The 15889-nt window shown below is 44.8% G+C and overlaps 1 protein-coding gene across 1 annotated transcript; it reads left to right on the forward strand.

Moving 5' to 3' along the window:
• Positions 1–13575: 13575 nt before the first annotated feature.
• LOC119385204 (uncharacterized) lies at positions 13576–15562 on the forward strand. The gene is made up of 4 exons (XM_049412065.1): positions 13576–13796; positions 13859–13953; positions 14403–14475; positions 15268–15562. The coding sequence occupies exons 1-4, from the start codon at positions 13745–13747 to the stop codon at positions 15477–15479; spliced, it is 432 nt and encodes a 143-aa protein (XP_049268022.1). The 5' UTR covers positions 13576–13744; the 3' UTR covers positions 15480–15562.
• The last annotated feature ends 327 nt before the right edge of the window (positions 15563–15889 follow it).

A 15889-nucleotide genomic window follows, 5' to 3' on the forward strand; every position in this document is an offset into this window, starting at 1 on the left:
GATCTCGTGGATGTAAGTTTGACTTGCATGCAATGAATTAACTTATATGCATATAAGCTTCTAACAACTTTAGCGCCACGGGTACTGAAGCTAGATCTAAAAGAGCAAGCATTTACCTAAGGGAAAATATCTTGGCGTACCGTATTTTTCACTTCCTGCTACATTTGTTCAAAGTACCAACTGCTACATTCGTTCGAAGAATTCATGAAATCATTATGTCATTATTTGCACAAGTGCTGTCTTAGCTGTCATTTTGCATCCCATACATTACCCAGGTCCTCTGCACTGTTTGTCCGGTCTGGTCACTGCAGTAGGTCTTTTGTAACGCGCTCCCAAAATAAGATCTCTGCTTTATTCTTCTGTCTGCTTTATTTCTACTACTGTTAACACATTTACACGTTGCCAAGGTGATTTTGAAAACAAATATATAATTATGTGGGCGTGCTTGAGCATACAGTACAAAACGTTCTGCTTACCGCTTAGGAAAATAGCGAAATTGACTTTGCATTATAATAATGGAAATCATTAGAAGCCATCTTAAAGATATTAGGAAGGAGATCCGAGAAACGTTGTTTTACTGAATGCTGCCGTTTACTCATGAGCGTCCCAATGAGCCGTTTCTGGCAATTTTCCATAGGCACTGAATTTTCTATTGTCTGAACAGGTAAGTTGACGATACTTCATACTCATAGCTATTAAGGACGCCCTCTGTAGTGTGTTTCTGTACTCATTCAATGTGAATGTTTGACACACAACCACCTCTCTATTTCGCTTATATTTCTTTTCCTCTTTTAGTCCTTCTTAAATATTTTTCATATTACCAATCGCTACGTAATGTCAGCTAAAAGCGGCAATAGCGCCAATAGCGGCGGCGTCCTTTCTGTGTTGCACATGTTCTCTCGTTGAAAAAAAAAATGCTAAAAGATTACAAGAAAATTCGACGACGCAAACCACCGTGAAGAAAAGGCGAAAGGAAAGAGCGTCAACTCGCAACTGACTTTATTCTTGCAAATCCACCGCAATATATATACCATGCCACACATGCGTAATAACACACCATGCGTCACATCCAACATTTGGCCAGTCTCAATGCACGAGCTAGTTCAGAAATCTGTCAAAAAATTAAATTCAGCTGAACGCAGTACCACCGACGTATCGCTAATACAGATATCTTTTTTCTTTTGGATGAGGTATGCTTCTAGCATCTCTCGCTCAATCACCTCCTTGCTTCTACCTAGAAGAGTGATATTGGCAATCTTGCCTCACATCCACACGTGCTGCAGTGCATAGGCAAATGTGCCAAAAGGTTATTCTTTTATCGGAAGAACATGCTCCCTCGCTCGATCGTTTATGCATCGGCCGGTATGGCCGATGTAAACCCTTCCACAGGAGAGCGGAATTTCGTAGACCACTCCCGTTGCACAGGTGACGTAGGGCCTCGCATGCACGTTAGTGAGTCTATTAACAAAGAATTCTTTACGCCAGCAGATAAGTAGAATATGAAAATTCATTGCAGTTTTACGTCATCTGCGTATACACCAGGGGTCTCAAACTCAGCTTATAGCCAGCGGGCCGCCGTCGCGAAATTTAGTTCCAAGGGCCGGGGCGGTGAAGATGGTGGGAGAGAGTTTCAACAAAATTACGATGTAAAGGAAGCCTTTCCCATGTCTCATATATAGGTCATTTCTGAAAGGGATTTGGAGTCAGGATTCGAGAAACATCGATACCGATGTACACAACGAGTGAAATCTGGACGCATATTGTGAAATATAGAGTTTTTGTTCCATGGTTATATTTCAGCACATGGTGACCACATGTTACTTACGAAAGGAATGCTTGAGACCAGTCATGTCTGTGCAGTTCACGGACATACTCATTTCGAAAATAAAAACAATTGGGATGAAAACGGTCATGAGTGTGGGCCGGGCCGCTAGCGAAAGGTCTCAAACCCCTAGTACACACCATGCGTTGCACCCCCCCCCCCCCAAGAAAAAAAGAAAAAGAAAAAAAGAAAATGCTACCAGCGCTGCTGCTGCTGTACAACTGTCCGGATATACGGTATTGTGCAAACTGTCTTTTACGGACAACGTAAAATTCCACACCGGTATTTGCGCCGTCGTCGGAAGGCTTCTTATTGAAGTTATTGTGATTATACGGCTACCCGCTAGCTGGTCGGCAAGCTGAGCAGCGACTCCCATCAATTGCAAAAATAGCAAGCAAGAACCGCTGTCAGCGAAGTGTATAAAGAACTGCCCTGTGAAGAAGCTAAAACAAACCCCAATAAGTTATTTTGGAAGGAAACTAATGTACTTTGAGCAAGAAGGGCAGAACTCTTGAGATACTAACAGACATTTCATTCAAGTGAAACAAAATAGGTCACAGTTAAGAAATTTTCAAGCAGACATTTTCGCACATTGGCGTTTGCTGCTACATTATATGGATCTTTAATAACAAATTTGATAATGTATCGAAGTATCTTAAGATACAATTGCCAAGTATCGTATCGGATACAATTATTGCGGCAGTATCTTGTATCTGTATCTCCAATACTTCTTGCCTGAGTATCTTGTATCGTATCGCGATACAATTTCAAAGTATCTTTGCCCAGCCCTGGGTGTAACTAATAGCTGATATTTTGAATGCCGTTTCTGAAATTCGCAGTGAAATGTGGTCAGTATGCGATCCCCAGGTTAACGGTTTTCTTTCTAATGGATGAATATGTTTGAGATACCACGCTGAGTGCACGTGTTCACAGTCGAGTTGAGTTCTACTTCCACAAACACTATAATTGCGGAAGAGTGCTTAGCTCACCCGGCTGCCAACCGACAAGACAGCGGTTCGATTCCCACCGCGGGCACAAATCTTTTTTCTCCCTGCAGCTGTTTCTCTCTATAGATGAACGGTTGCACCACAATGTTCCTTCTTTGGGGCTTACAGTTACGTCATACTGGATGTGAAACATACGGTTAACCTCTCTGCATTTAGTCTCGAGAAGGACTAACGGTTCTACCAGCGCAGTTCGTTTGTCAAGGGAACAACTTTTGATTGAAAAGCTCCCAAGATCTGTGGAGTGTATGGGGTTCAGAAAGAGGCACTCGTCTTACTTCCGCAATTATATTTATCACTGTGAAATTTATATTTGTTGATCCGTGCAGACAATAGATGAAGAAGGACATTCTGAAAGCGGAATAGATGCACCCCGCGTGAAGGCACTTTTAACAGCATCCTTTATCCTGAGGACCACGTCACCAGTGGCGGTATTACCGGCTTATCTCCTAAACGAAGAACTGGTAAGACAGTCCTGTACCTTCTTATGTCCCTCTTTATTTCTTCAGATTGCCATATTTCAGAAGATTTTATTGGCGCCCAGTGTAATCTGGAGCACTCACTTTTTTTTTTCATTCGTGCTCAAACAGATTGCCGGTGTACGCACTATACTTGACTTTACGACTTCAAAACCCCTTTGCACTGTTCTTGCTGACCCCCATTGCCGCTATAATTAAATCAACAAAGAGCCACGAAGCTTTGCTGATTGTGCGCTGTATTCTGTGTTCATGAAGTTTAATTCCACGTTTTCTCTTTCAGCTTGCCTTTGAAAGTGAACTGAGATTTTTAAGCACTATCGAGGAGAATGTCAAAAGCCTCAGCAAAATTCTGCCTGCAGTGGCGACAGTGTCATCCTTAGCGGACCCACCGTACACAGAGGTGGATGCGTACTTAAGGCCAAGGCTCGCGAAAATGGCCCTAATTTCAGATGTGAGTAAAATAATTTTTTAAGAGCCAAAGTTTCAGAAGCAATTCATAACGTCATCATTCTTCTGACACTATACTCAGTTTGCAGCAGTGTATCAGAAGATTTAACGCCGCAGTCGCAATGTGAGCTTTGTCGACAAAATCATTTTCGTGAATTTGTAGTTCTGTACCAAGTGAAATTGGACAACGGTTCATTCCATCAGGTACCAATTTAGTTTCTTCTTTTTATCTTTGCCAGGTTTCACCCGCAGACAATATTGACCCGAGCATTGTGTGGGGCGACGTGAAGGAGCTTGTATGCGGCAAAGAGCCCAGCGAAGCCATGAAGCTACAGCCGAACACGTCGCTAGAAAAAGCACTGGTGCTTTGTTTGCATGTGTACTACGTCAAGGACCTTGCGTATCCGGCCGCTTTTGGTCAGTTGCTTGGCTTCGTTCAAGCAGTCGTTAAACGTGCCGGCATCGACGAAATTCCATGGGCGCAGAAAACACTACGGGATTTGTTCACGAAGCTACACTTCGTTTGAGTTAAGTACACGTCAAAGTTTATGTGCTCTTTAAAGAGACATTCAAAATTCATCTAGCGCCTATTTTACAGTTCCTGTGTGTTTTTTTCTTGGATTGCTCTTCCATAAAAAGAAGCGTTTTTGTAAGTTATGGTCAATAAAAGTTTTACTCAAATTTAAATTCTTGTAAATATTTCGTTCTACTTAACCCCTTATCTTTGATTCAAAATGTAAAGTGTCAGAGCACTCCGCGCAAAATTCCTCACTCAAATTTCTGGACTACCGTATATATAAGTAATCGCCTCGAAAGAATGCATGCACATCAGAGGCTTAATTGTAGGATTCGCCAGATGCAGCTGTGGAAGATGCTTTATGAAAGTTTGAGACAATCCAGAAACGCCTTCATTCTGCTAACACTACTAAATTCTGAACGGTGTATAACGAAGATCTAACGCCGCAATCGCGATGTGAGGCTTGTCGATCCGTGACGGGACGCCTTCCTAATGCTTAGTTAAGGTGTAAGAGAGGATTTTTACTTACTTGATGCGGGATTCTCCTGCTCTATAAAATGTGTTTCTGAGTGTCAGAAAGTGTTTAAAAATAAATTTGAGAGAAGATAATATTTGTTGTGCTGTATTTGTTGATGCTTGGCGGCTCTTTGGCGGGTATATATGCTGGTTGGCCAGCATTAAATAGCTAATTACAAAAATCAAGTTTCAATTTTCATACTGGGCACGGGAACATTCTATTGGTTCTGCATAACACGAGCTTGCTATAAATACATACCGCACTGCCGATGTTGAGCTGTGCGTATATATGTACCGTTGGGTACAACATGGAAAGAGTAGCCAGTGTAATAATGAAAGCTTGTCTCTTATTTCTAGCCTACTCTCTGTACTATAAACCGAAATCCATATTTATGTTTCAGCCAGCAACCTCATTTTAACCTCTCGCAGTATAACGTTCTACACTCTAAATATTTTCACGCGTAGTAAGCGTGAAACGCGCCCCTCGGCGTCCTAAAATTCGTTTTATGTACCACGTGACTCAAAATACGCGTTGTTTTCCTCCACCCAAGCGTGACGCCGGTCGAGGACACGCACATTCGCTGTATTTTACGCGTGATGCGTGATTCCACGCGTGAGAACCGGAAAACTCACGCTGAGGAAAAGTTTGTGACGCCGATCGCGCTTCTCCTCATCACGCGTATATATATCCTGATACAATCGCCAAGATAGCCGTGCGACGTCGCCGTTACTCGCCTCTGATTTGCTGCTGCGATTTGCGCCTGCTTTCATTTATTTTTGTTTTCACGCGCATGCCTTGAAAGGTGGCGCTTGCTTCGATATATACTTTTGGCGGGAAAACGGAGTTAGAGTTGTTGGAGTCGTTGACTTAGCAAGCTCTTTGTGCATCGTCTCTGCCTGCCCTTCGAGCGTGTACTGCGCGGAGGGTTCGCTTTGTGATGTTGAAAAGTGGTGAAGTCATGAATAACTTGACATCGATTGACCTGCGTGGTGTGCCGCGCAGTAGATGCAACACCGAATGCGACTGCCCGGAGTTCTCGCGCGACACGGCGCCACTCACTGCGAACTCTGCTATTCCGGCCGGATGGTGTGCATACTGCGGGCACTCGCCTGCCATTGACGGCCGCTTGGAATACCTGGGTAAGCAAATATTTCGAAATGTGTTTGCTCATTATATATTTTACAACTATTTTCCCAACAGTGACCTTTCTTCCTATTGACCTCCGAACTTGACATTAGTATCAGGCCAAGTTCTCTGTGTACAGTATGACGGACAGAAACGCGAAAATTTAGGGCTATGTAATTCACGTACTTTCATTTTCAACATCTCCATTTCGTGTCATAGCGGCGTAATTTTGGCTCGAACACTTACATCAGAGCCAACATTAACTTTAGATGCCGGATTCGTAGCGACGTGACGTGATTATCTTGAGTAATTGCTCATGAAAGTATTTGTAGTAAAGAAAGTGATGTCGCATTCAGTCCGAGAGTTTCTGTTTCACTCGGGTCGTGCGATCGACCGGGAAGGATGGCAAGAAAGGAGGAAGGAGTGTTGCTCTCGGTGCCGTGGCTGTGAGCCGTTTCTCCTTCGCGGTCGGGAATCCACCGGTCCCCGCGTCTAGCGCTCGTTAGCTTTGGCTTGTCGGCGCCAAATTTCGTGGCCGCGTCGCGGTTCGCGGCGGTGGCCATTTTCGGGCCAGGAGGCGGAACGCCGGTAAGGGGGCCGCCTGGCGCCTCGCGCGGTGAATAAACAGCGTCTGCTTCCTCCGTCCTCCGCAGAGCGCCTCGAAAATGACCAAAAATATATTGTATGCCGTAAATTCATGTAGTCGGTGCGTACATTACGAAGCGTTAAAATTGTGCCATATCCTGCAAAACAAGCGCGTTAAGGCCACAGTAAAATTGTGTGTTTTTGCTGCACATGAAGGCTGAAGTTCGCTTTTTTTTATGTGAGTGCACAAGGCATGAGTCCATAAGTATTATTTGAAGCCGCTATTGCCAAGAGACCGCTCTGGTTACAGGCGAACTATTTATGCCGCAACCTCGCCTTTTATAGTAAGATACGATTGCGTCACCTTCAGGAATTTCAGGCTACTGGGTGAAGTCGCACTTGTATGCAATTAATAGGGAGTTTTCGAATAGTGGCCCCAAACGTTCGGGGCCCCAATGCCTCTTGCGTGGGCTCGCTTTGGGTCAAGCAGGAGTTATGGAGTTTTCGAATATGGTCTGCGGCGATTTGGGCACTACCCCTATTCTAGGTCACTGTGGTCTTGGCTGAGAGCCGTCGCTTCGAAGTGAGTGCCGTCATGTTTGTTTGACGCAAAGCTTTTGGGGCAGGCTTTGGGCCTCCCGCTAAATTCGCGAAATAGCGTCCCCAACACAAAACCCGAAGCTGTTTCGGTCTCGCGCATGCGCAGCGGCCTCGACGCTATTTCTTTGGGGCCCCTATTCGAAAACTCCCTAATATTTGCGTTACCGTAGGGTAGCATAAACAGTTTACCTTACGGTCCACTACGTGGAGCCAGTGCCTCGGCGGTCGGTAATGCTAGCTGTCGCGGCAGCAAGAATGGAGCTCTGTTGCAGTCATGTTGTGATCTTATAGCAAAATTATACGGAATTACAGAAAAGCTGTTTTTGTAAGCGCCTCAGGTAGAGCATACGTGTCAGAACAGTCAATTCGAGCTTGCACCTTTTACTGTAAAAGCCCAAAATTGTCGCCAGTACAAAAATGAAGTGCTTCGTATGGTACTCAGTGGTGTAACTAATAGCTGATATTTTGAATGCCGTTTCTGAAATTCGCAGTCAGTGCAATATGTGGTCAGTATACGATCCCCAGGTTAACGGTTTTCTTTCTAATGCATGAATATGTCTGAGATACCACGCTGAGTGCACGTGTTCACAGTCGAGTTGAGTTCTACTTCCACAAACACTATAATTGCGGAAGAGTGCTTAGCTCACCCGACTGCCAACCGACAAGACAGCGGTTCGATTCCCACCGCGGGCACAAATCTTTTTTTTTTCCTGCAGCTGCTCCTCTCTATGGATGAACGGTTGCACCACAATGTTCCTTCTTTGGGGCTTACAGTTACGTCATACGGGATGTCTAACATACGGTTAACCTCTCTGCATTTAGTCTCGAGAAGGACTAACGGATCTGCCAACGCAGTTCTTTTGTCAAGGGAACAACTTTTGATTGAAAAGCTCGCAAGATCTGTTGGAGTGTATGGGGTTCAGAAAGAGGCACTCGTCTTACTTCCGCAATTATATTTATCGCTGTGAAATTTATATTTGTTGATCTGTGCAGACAATAGATGAAGAAGGACATTCTGAAAGCGGAATAGATGCACCCCGCGTGAAGGCACTTTTAAAGCATCCTTTATCCTGAGGACCACGTCACCAGTGGCGGTATTACCGGCTTACCTCCTAAACGAAGAACTGGTAAGACAGTCCTGTACCTTCTTATGTCCCTCTTTATTTCTTCAGATTGCCATATTTCAGAAGATTTTATTGGCGCCCAGTGTAATCTGGAGCACTCACTTTTTTTTTTCATTCGTGCTCAAACAGATTGCCGGTGTACGAACTATACTTGAGTTTACGACTTCAAAACTCCTTTGTACTGTTCTTGCTGACCCCCAATGCCGCTATAATTAAATCAACAAAGAGCCACGAAGTTTTGCTGATTGTGCGCTGTATTCTGTGTTCATGAAGTTTAATTCCACGTTTTCTCTTTCAGCTTGCCTTTGAAAGTAAACAGATTTTTGAGCACTATCGAGGAGAATGTCAAAAGCCTCAGCAAAATTCTGCCTGCAGTGGCGACAGTGTCATCCTTAGCGGACCCATCGTACACAGAGGTGGATGCGTACCTGAGGCGAAGGCTCGCGAAAATGGCCCTAATTTCAGAGGTGAGTAAAATAGTTTTTTAAGAGCCAAAGTTTCAGAAGCAATTCATAACGTCATCATTCTTCTGACACTATACTCAGTTTTCAGCAGTGTATCAGAAGATTTAACGCCGCAGTCGCAATGTGAGCTTTGTCAACAAAATCATTTTCATGAATTTGTAGTTCTGTACCAAGTGAAATTGGACAACAGTTCATTCCATCAGGTACCAATTTAATTTCTTTTTTTTATCTTTGCCAGGTTTCACCCGTAACATTATTGGCCCGTGCATTGTGTGGGGCGACGTGAAGGAGGTTGTATGCGGCAAAGAGCCCAGCGAAACCATGAAGCTACAGCCGAACACGTCGCTGGAAAAAGCACTGGTGCTTTGTTTGTGTGTGTACTACGTCAAGGACCTTGCGTATCCGGCTGCTTTTGGCCAGTTGCTTGGCTTCGTTCAAGCAGTCGTTAAACGTGCCGGCATCGACGAAATTCCATGGGCGCAGAAAAGGCTACGGGATTTGTTCACGACACTACACTTCGTTTGAGTTAAGTACACATCAAAGTTTATGTGCTCTTTAAAGAGACATTCAAAATTCATCTAGCGCCTATTTTACAGTTCCTGTGTGTTTTTTTCTTGGATTGCTCTTCCATAAAAAGAAGCGTTTTTGTAAGTTATGGTCAATAAAAGTTTTACTCAAATTTAAATTCTTGTAAATATTTCGTTCTACTTAACCCCTTATCTTTGATTCAAAATGTAAAGTGTCAGAGCACTCCGTGCAAAATTCCTCCCTCAAATTTCTGCACTACCGTATATATAAGTAATCGCCTCGAAAGAATGCATGCACATCAGAGGCTAAATTGTAGGATTCGCCAGAGGACTTGTGGAAGATGCTTTATGAAAGTTTGAGACAATCGAGAACGCCTTCATTCTGCTAACACTACTAAATTCTGAACGGTGTATAACGAAGATCTAACGCCGCAATCGCGATGTGAGGCTTGTCGATCCGTGACGGGAGGCCTTCCTAATGCTTAGTTAAGGTGTAAGAGAGGATTTTTACTTACTTGATGCGGGATTCTCCTGCTCTATAAAATGTGTTTCTGACTGTCAGAAAGTGTTTAAAAATAAATTTGAGAGAAGATAATATTTGTTGTGCTGTATTTGTTGATGCTTGGCGGCTCTTTGGCGGGTATATATGCTGGTTGGCCGGCATTAAATAGCTAATTACAAAAATCAAGTTTCAATTTTCATATTGGGCACGGGAACATTCTATTGGTTCTGCATAACACGAGCTTGCTAGCTGCACCGTAAATACAAACCGCACTGCCGATGTTGAGCTATGCGTATATATGTACCATTGGGTAAAACATGGAAATAGTAGCCAGTGAAATAATGAAAGCTTGTCTCTTATTTCTAGCCTACTCTCTGTACTATAAACCGAAATCCATATTTATGTTTCAGCCAGCAAGCTCATTTTACCCTCTCGCAGTGCCGCGTTCTACAGTTTGCACATGTGCAAGATGAAAAGGAAAAATTAATTTTTGTAATGCGCTAATTAATGCCGACCATCAGTATGTATACTCTTCAAGAAGCCGCCAAGCCCATACAGCACAAGAAATATTATCTTCTTTCAGCTTTCATTTTTGATGATTTCTGACAGTCAGAAAGGCATTTCAAGGAGCGGGAGAACGCCGCATTAAGTAAGTAAAACTCCTCTCTTACACCTTCTCCAAGCGTTAAAAAGGTTGGCAGTCACGGTTGGCAAGCGTGGTGCGCTTAGCATGAACGCGCACCACGCTTAGTACAAGCGTGCAAAAGATCGCCCCCACTCACGCTTCGCAAGCGTTATGCATCCCGCAAGTCACGCTTAGGAAGCGTGATTTTTTCAGCGTGAAAGCACACCACGCATAGAACAAGCGTGCAAAAACACGCCCCCCTCTCACGCTTGCTACGCGTGAAAATATTTAGAGTGTACAGTTTGCACATGTGCAAGATGAAAAGGAAAAATTATTTTTGTAATGCGCTAATTAATGTCGCGCATCAGTATGTATACTCATCAAGAAGCCGCCAAGCCCATACAGCACAACCAATATTATCTTCTTTCAGCTTTCTTTTTGGATGATTTCTGACAGTCACAAAGGCATTTCAAGGAGCGGGAGAACGCCGCATTAAGTAAGTAAAACTCCTCTCTTACACCTTCTCTAAGCGTTAAAAAGGTTGGCAGTCACGGTTGGCAAGCGTGGTGCGCTTAGCGTGAAAGGGGACCACGCTTAGTACAAGCGTGCAAAAAATCGCCCCCACTCACGCTTCGCAAGCGTTATGCATCCCGCAAGTCACGCTTAGGAAGTGTGATTTTTTCAGCGGGAAGGCACACCACGCATAGAACAAGCGTGCAAAAACACGCCCCCCTCTCACGCTTGCTACGCGTGAAAATATTTAGAGTGTCGCCCTTAGCAAAGTTTCGTGTATAATTATTTCAGTCTTCTTTAAAGGGGTCATGAACCACTTTTCTAAGTAATGATCTAATGACCTTAGTATCGGAGTTTACTGCCTACCGAATCGATTGCTGCAAAAATTTCTCGAATCCGTCAAGAATCAGCGGAGTTACGGGGGTTTGGCGCGCGCTCTCAGCGCTTTCTCTCTTTTCTCGTGCCGACAAACGCACTGGAAGCTAGACAGGGAGGAATGGCACGGGGGTAAGAAGTTACGTCAGCGCGCATCATGAAACGCGATCGCTCTCGCACTGTGATTCGCATGCGCGAGTGCGGCTACCGTGTAGAGTTAGCAGACTGAGGAGTGCGGCGAGGGCAATTGGCGGCATCCCGTGGCAAGAAGCGCATCTCATCCGGCTATCGGCCAATAAGCATGCTATGTCTCTGCGACGTCAACGTGCAGACGCCCGCCCACCGACGAGAGTGAGAACCGGCCTCTGTTTGAAAAGAGGGCGCCTGAGGAAACGGCAACTTCGCGCTCCGCTTGTGGAAAGCCTGGCACGGTGATGAAACATGCTTGGAGGCTGGAATGACTTTGTATTTTTGCTCAAATAATGTTTGTACTTAAAGGCAGTTTTCGCGTTTTTTAACAGCCCTGATAGTTTTCTGCTGAACATTAAATGCATTGCACGTGTGTCACAAAACCGTACCATGCAGTAATTATGCATTGGAAAAGAATGAAAGCCTAAACATGAATTACAAGAACGTGTTCAAGTAGAGCACAGTCTGTGGATTACAATAAAGCAAACAGCATAAACAACGGTCTAGCCGTAGTTGTGCTATCTTTCCACAAGCGAAGTGTCAGTCACAAAACACTCTCTTGAGAAAATGGACAACAAAGTTTTGGTTCCAATTGACCCTAGGCTAAAGCGTGCCACGACAATAATAATTGGTGTCCTTGTCAGGAGGCAATCTTTTGCGCCTCTACTTCTTAATTTGGCCTGATTTAGGAAGTTCATTGCCCTCTATCTTTTACCGGAGACGCTTTTGTGCAGCCCCTTGGAACGCAAGTGCAGCAGGCTGCATGTAAATATTGGGCATGTTGGACTGCATCGCTACTTCTGCGGCCACGGAAGGTGTCGTCAGGTGGCCTAAATAGTGGTGTATTAGTTTGAAGAAGCTTTGCGATCACCCCTGTCAACGGTGCCGCACGCTCCGCCAATAGGAACGCCGCGTAGGTTGCAAGGTTCGGAAGAACGTCCTCCGATTCTTTTGTCGTTTGCGCTTTTTCTATGCCGTGATCAGGGCGCCAACGAAAAGGCAGAACTTTGAGCTTTGAAACAATGCCAAGATGGCAACGGTCGGTGGCAGCCGTTTTAGCGCGATTTTGAGCTTTTTCAGCGGCATCACTTAGAAAATTATCTTTTTGGGAACTTAGAGTGCGTTTACAGTGTAATCGTTTAGATAATGCGTAAATAGGAGACCACATATGCCAAAGCGATTGTTTTCCAAAAATTGATTTTTTGGTTATTATCGCGATTTTATCCCGGCGTCCCGCCTTATAAGGGCCCACTACGCCATAATTCTTCCTTTTGCTAATCAGCGAAGGGTCCACTACGCGTCCTTAAGGCAACATCCGAACCTACGAATCTGCTCAATTTGTTGAGGCTTTTGCACGTGATGATGATTTAAAACACCCACTCGTTTCGTAATTGACATGTTTTGACGCGTGGCTCGATTCTACGCCTCGGGAACGTAATATTACATGCGTTAAGGAGACTCCTGCCACTATAGGACATTCATATAGTGTTTCATTCCGAAGCCGTTACAAGCAATATCTTTCTCTGTGGTAGAACACTTGCTGGCCACGCAGACGGCCTGTGTTCGATTCTCACTCAAACCGAATATTTCTTATTATTTATTTTATTTGTATCTCTCTCGATTTATCGGTAACGGACAAGATGATGATTTTTCGCTCGCAACCAACGACAGCGACAACGGAATTTCAGAGAAACAAGTTCAAAAACGCTTTTGCCTTAAAACACACTTTGGGGGCGATCGGAGATCTCTGTTCGTTCGCGTTCGTTCTGCGGTGCCTACGTCACAAAAGTGAGAGGAGGCGCAGCTCTCCCGCCTAGAACCGCCGAGAGGAAGAGGACAGCCAATCGTGAAGCGGAAAGCTTTCCGGAAGTAGACGCGCATCCTGTGACGTCGGCACGGGGACCGTGAAGCGTTTCTCGCCTTTTAATAAATATAATTACTTTACAGAAAATTATTGTTTTTGCTTCTCAAGCTCAAACGCTCTTTCAAACAGCAACAGCTTTGAGTAATGATATTTAATAATGTTAGTATTTTTTGACGTCGTCGCTAGATGGTGTCGCGCACGCGAAAAAAAAAAAAAAGAGAAAAGTAGCGGCTGACGCAGTTTCAAAATGTCGTCCCATCGCAACGTCTGCGTTGGTTCTCGGGTGTCGAATCGTCAAAAGGAGCTTCTGCTGGCTTTTGTGAAAGATCGCGACGCTGTCGTGCCCGCTGGAGCCGTCGTTCACAAGGGAGGACCGGGACGACATGTGGCAGGAGCTAGTAGCGCTTTTGAACGAAGAATTCCCTGCGCGTAACACCAGAGCCCAGTGGCAGGCCCAATGGAGGAATGAGCGCTACTATTCGCAGCAGGGTCTTGCCAAACTCCGAGGGCAGCAGAGGTGAGTGCGAGCACAATTGTATTGTGGTCGGTCATCTTACACGTCCCGCTTGTGCTTTACAGCGGCACCCGAGGCGGCCAGATTTCGGATTACCGCGGCCGTGTCGTGCTCGACAGAGACCAGTGTGCGAGGCCCAGAGTTCGGGTGGTCTGAATCGGTAAGCACAGGCTTAGAATATCATTGTTACTTGTATGCTGCGAACAAGTGGGCTCATTTGCTTCGAGCCATTACGCGCTGTCAGTTTTACTTTTTCAAACAATATCGAGTGAATCACCCGGCCGCCGCGTTGGCTGAGGTGCTAACACGTTGCACCGCTCAGAACAGAAAGCAAAACAGCCACATTTGCGGTGATGACGAAAGAACAGCCGCGAACTATATTTCGAAGCTCATTAGAGCTCCCTACGTGTTCCAACCCATTTCTCAGACCCTCGAGTCGAGTGAGGTGCGTAGCCAGTAGGCTTGCCCCCCCTCCACCCCTCTCTCCGAAGTCTGTGTGTCATAGCATGCCGCTGTTGAAACATTCTAAAAAAACATTGCTATTGTCCACTTCCACTCCATACTTCTTATTGCACTCAGTGTCAATCAAGAAACTTCTTACTATAACAGGTGAGCCCTGCTCCAGCTGCTGCTGGTGTGGCTGAAGAGGATGTGACCCAGGATCTTCCCCGTGCCCCAACTCGTAAGTTTCGCTGATGTTTTTGATTAACTGTAGATGGTGTTACATGCTCACAGGTGATGCTTATGCGTGCAGGCATATGTTTGTGAAGAGATGACATCTGTGGGCATAAAGACAAAAAGCTGCACGAAAAAAATTTGGCAAACGGTTGCAGGAGCTAGTTAGTTGTATGCATAACTGTCAGATGGAATAAACAGGTGTCCTGCCTTGCAGTTATGGTGAAATGTAGCAAAAAGGTAGCATTGCAAAAATGTTCAACATCTTGAAATGTTTCCCTATTTTGTCAGTTGCTTCAAAAGTGAAACTGAAAATGTGCTATTGCTAAATATACTGTTCAAAAAGCAAGCTCGTTATATAACTTCTTCACATAGCCATCATACACAAATGCACATGTTTGCACCTGTGTTACACCTGCTTGCTGTATGTTTTGCATACTGCAGCAGCTAGGGTTTCAGAAGGAGATTGTGTCAGTCATCGCGTAAAGCCGGGCAAACGATTGTGTAGCCCTGAAAAGGGCTGTTTGGTTGCTTCTCATGCAGAGGTGGTCAGAGGTGTGAGATGCGTTTGATGAGATGAGCGAAAATGAATTCCGGCACCGCTTTGGTCTGTCCAAACGAAGTGCATTGGTTGTGCGGTGAACCAAGCACCATTCATGGATGCCATTGGGTCAGTGGATTTTCAACACAGAGGAAATTGTTGCACACACTGAAACTCTTCACGAACAGAAGCTTCCAGCGAAGAGTCGGTAGCAGGAAATTTATAGATGATAATGGCAAAACATTTCTTGGTTTCCAGCTCATGCCGCAGCTGCGAGATGGGGGCAACCGGCAGGCCGAGGCGCTGGAGTTACTAGCCGCAAACACCAGGCGGCAGGGCCAGGCATCATTGGAAAGCTGCGCCAGGTTCAACTTCTCAGTGACGTGGTCCACGAATTGCAAGGCGTTGGTACCCTCGCCCGGGCCCTCATTGCAGCGGAAGCCACCTGCACAGTGATTTGTAAAGACTAGTTGTACATACATGTAGATTTATTTTTGTTCACATCACGAGCTATGATACGCTTGCTTGCTTCAATGGTGCCCTGCAATTTTTTCTCAGTTAATTTCCTTTTCCGCATATCAGAAGCACTGATGTGCTGTTTCATTGTACATGCATTCAGCAATTCAGCAGTCATGCATTCAGCAATTTTGTAGTATATGCACATAGTGCACTGTAGTGTATCTTTATAGTGTATACGTGTAGAATATTGTGGCACACTGTACGTTTTCTATCGATTTTTACACATCCTAGAAAAAAAGAAATGCGTTTGTGAACGGTCTAGGTTGCACAACAATTTTGAAATATTGCAAGACCAAAAAATAGTTGACGAATACGTGTTCTGTTGCTTAGAAGTGTTTAGACAATAGGATTGGGTACAAAC

Source organism: Rhipicephalus sanguineus, chromosome 1 (assembly GCF_013339695.2).
Source record: "Rhipicephalus sanguineus isolate Rsan-2018 chromosome 1, BIME_Rsan_1.4, whole genome shotgun sequence".
In the NCBI taxonomy this organism is placed as follows: Eukaryota; Metazoa; Arthropoda; class Arachnida; order Ixodida; family Ixodidae; genus Rhipicephalus; species Rhipicephalus sanguineus.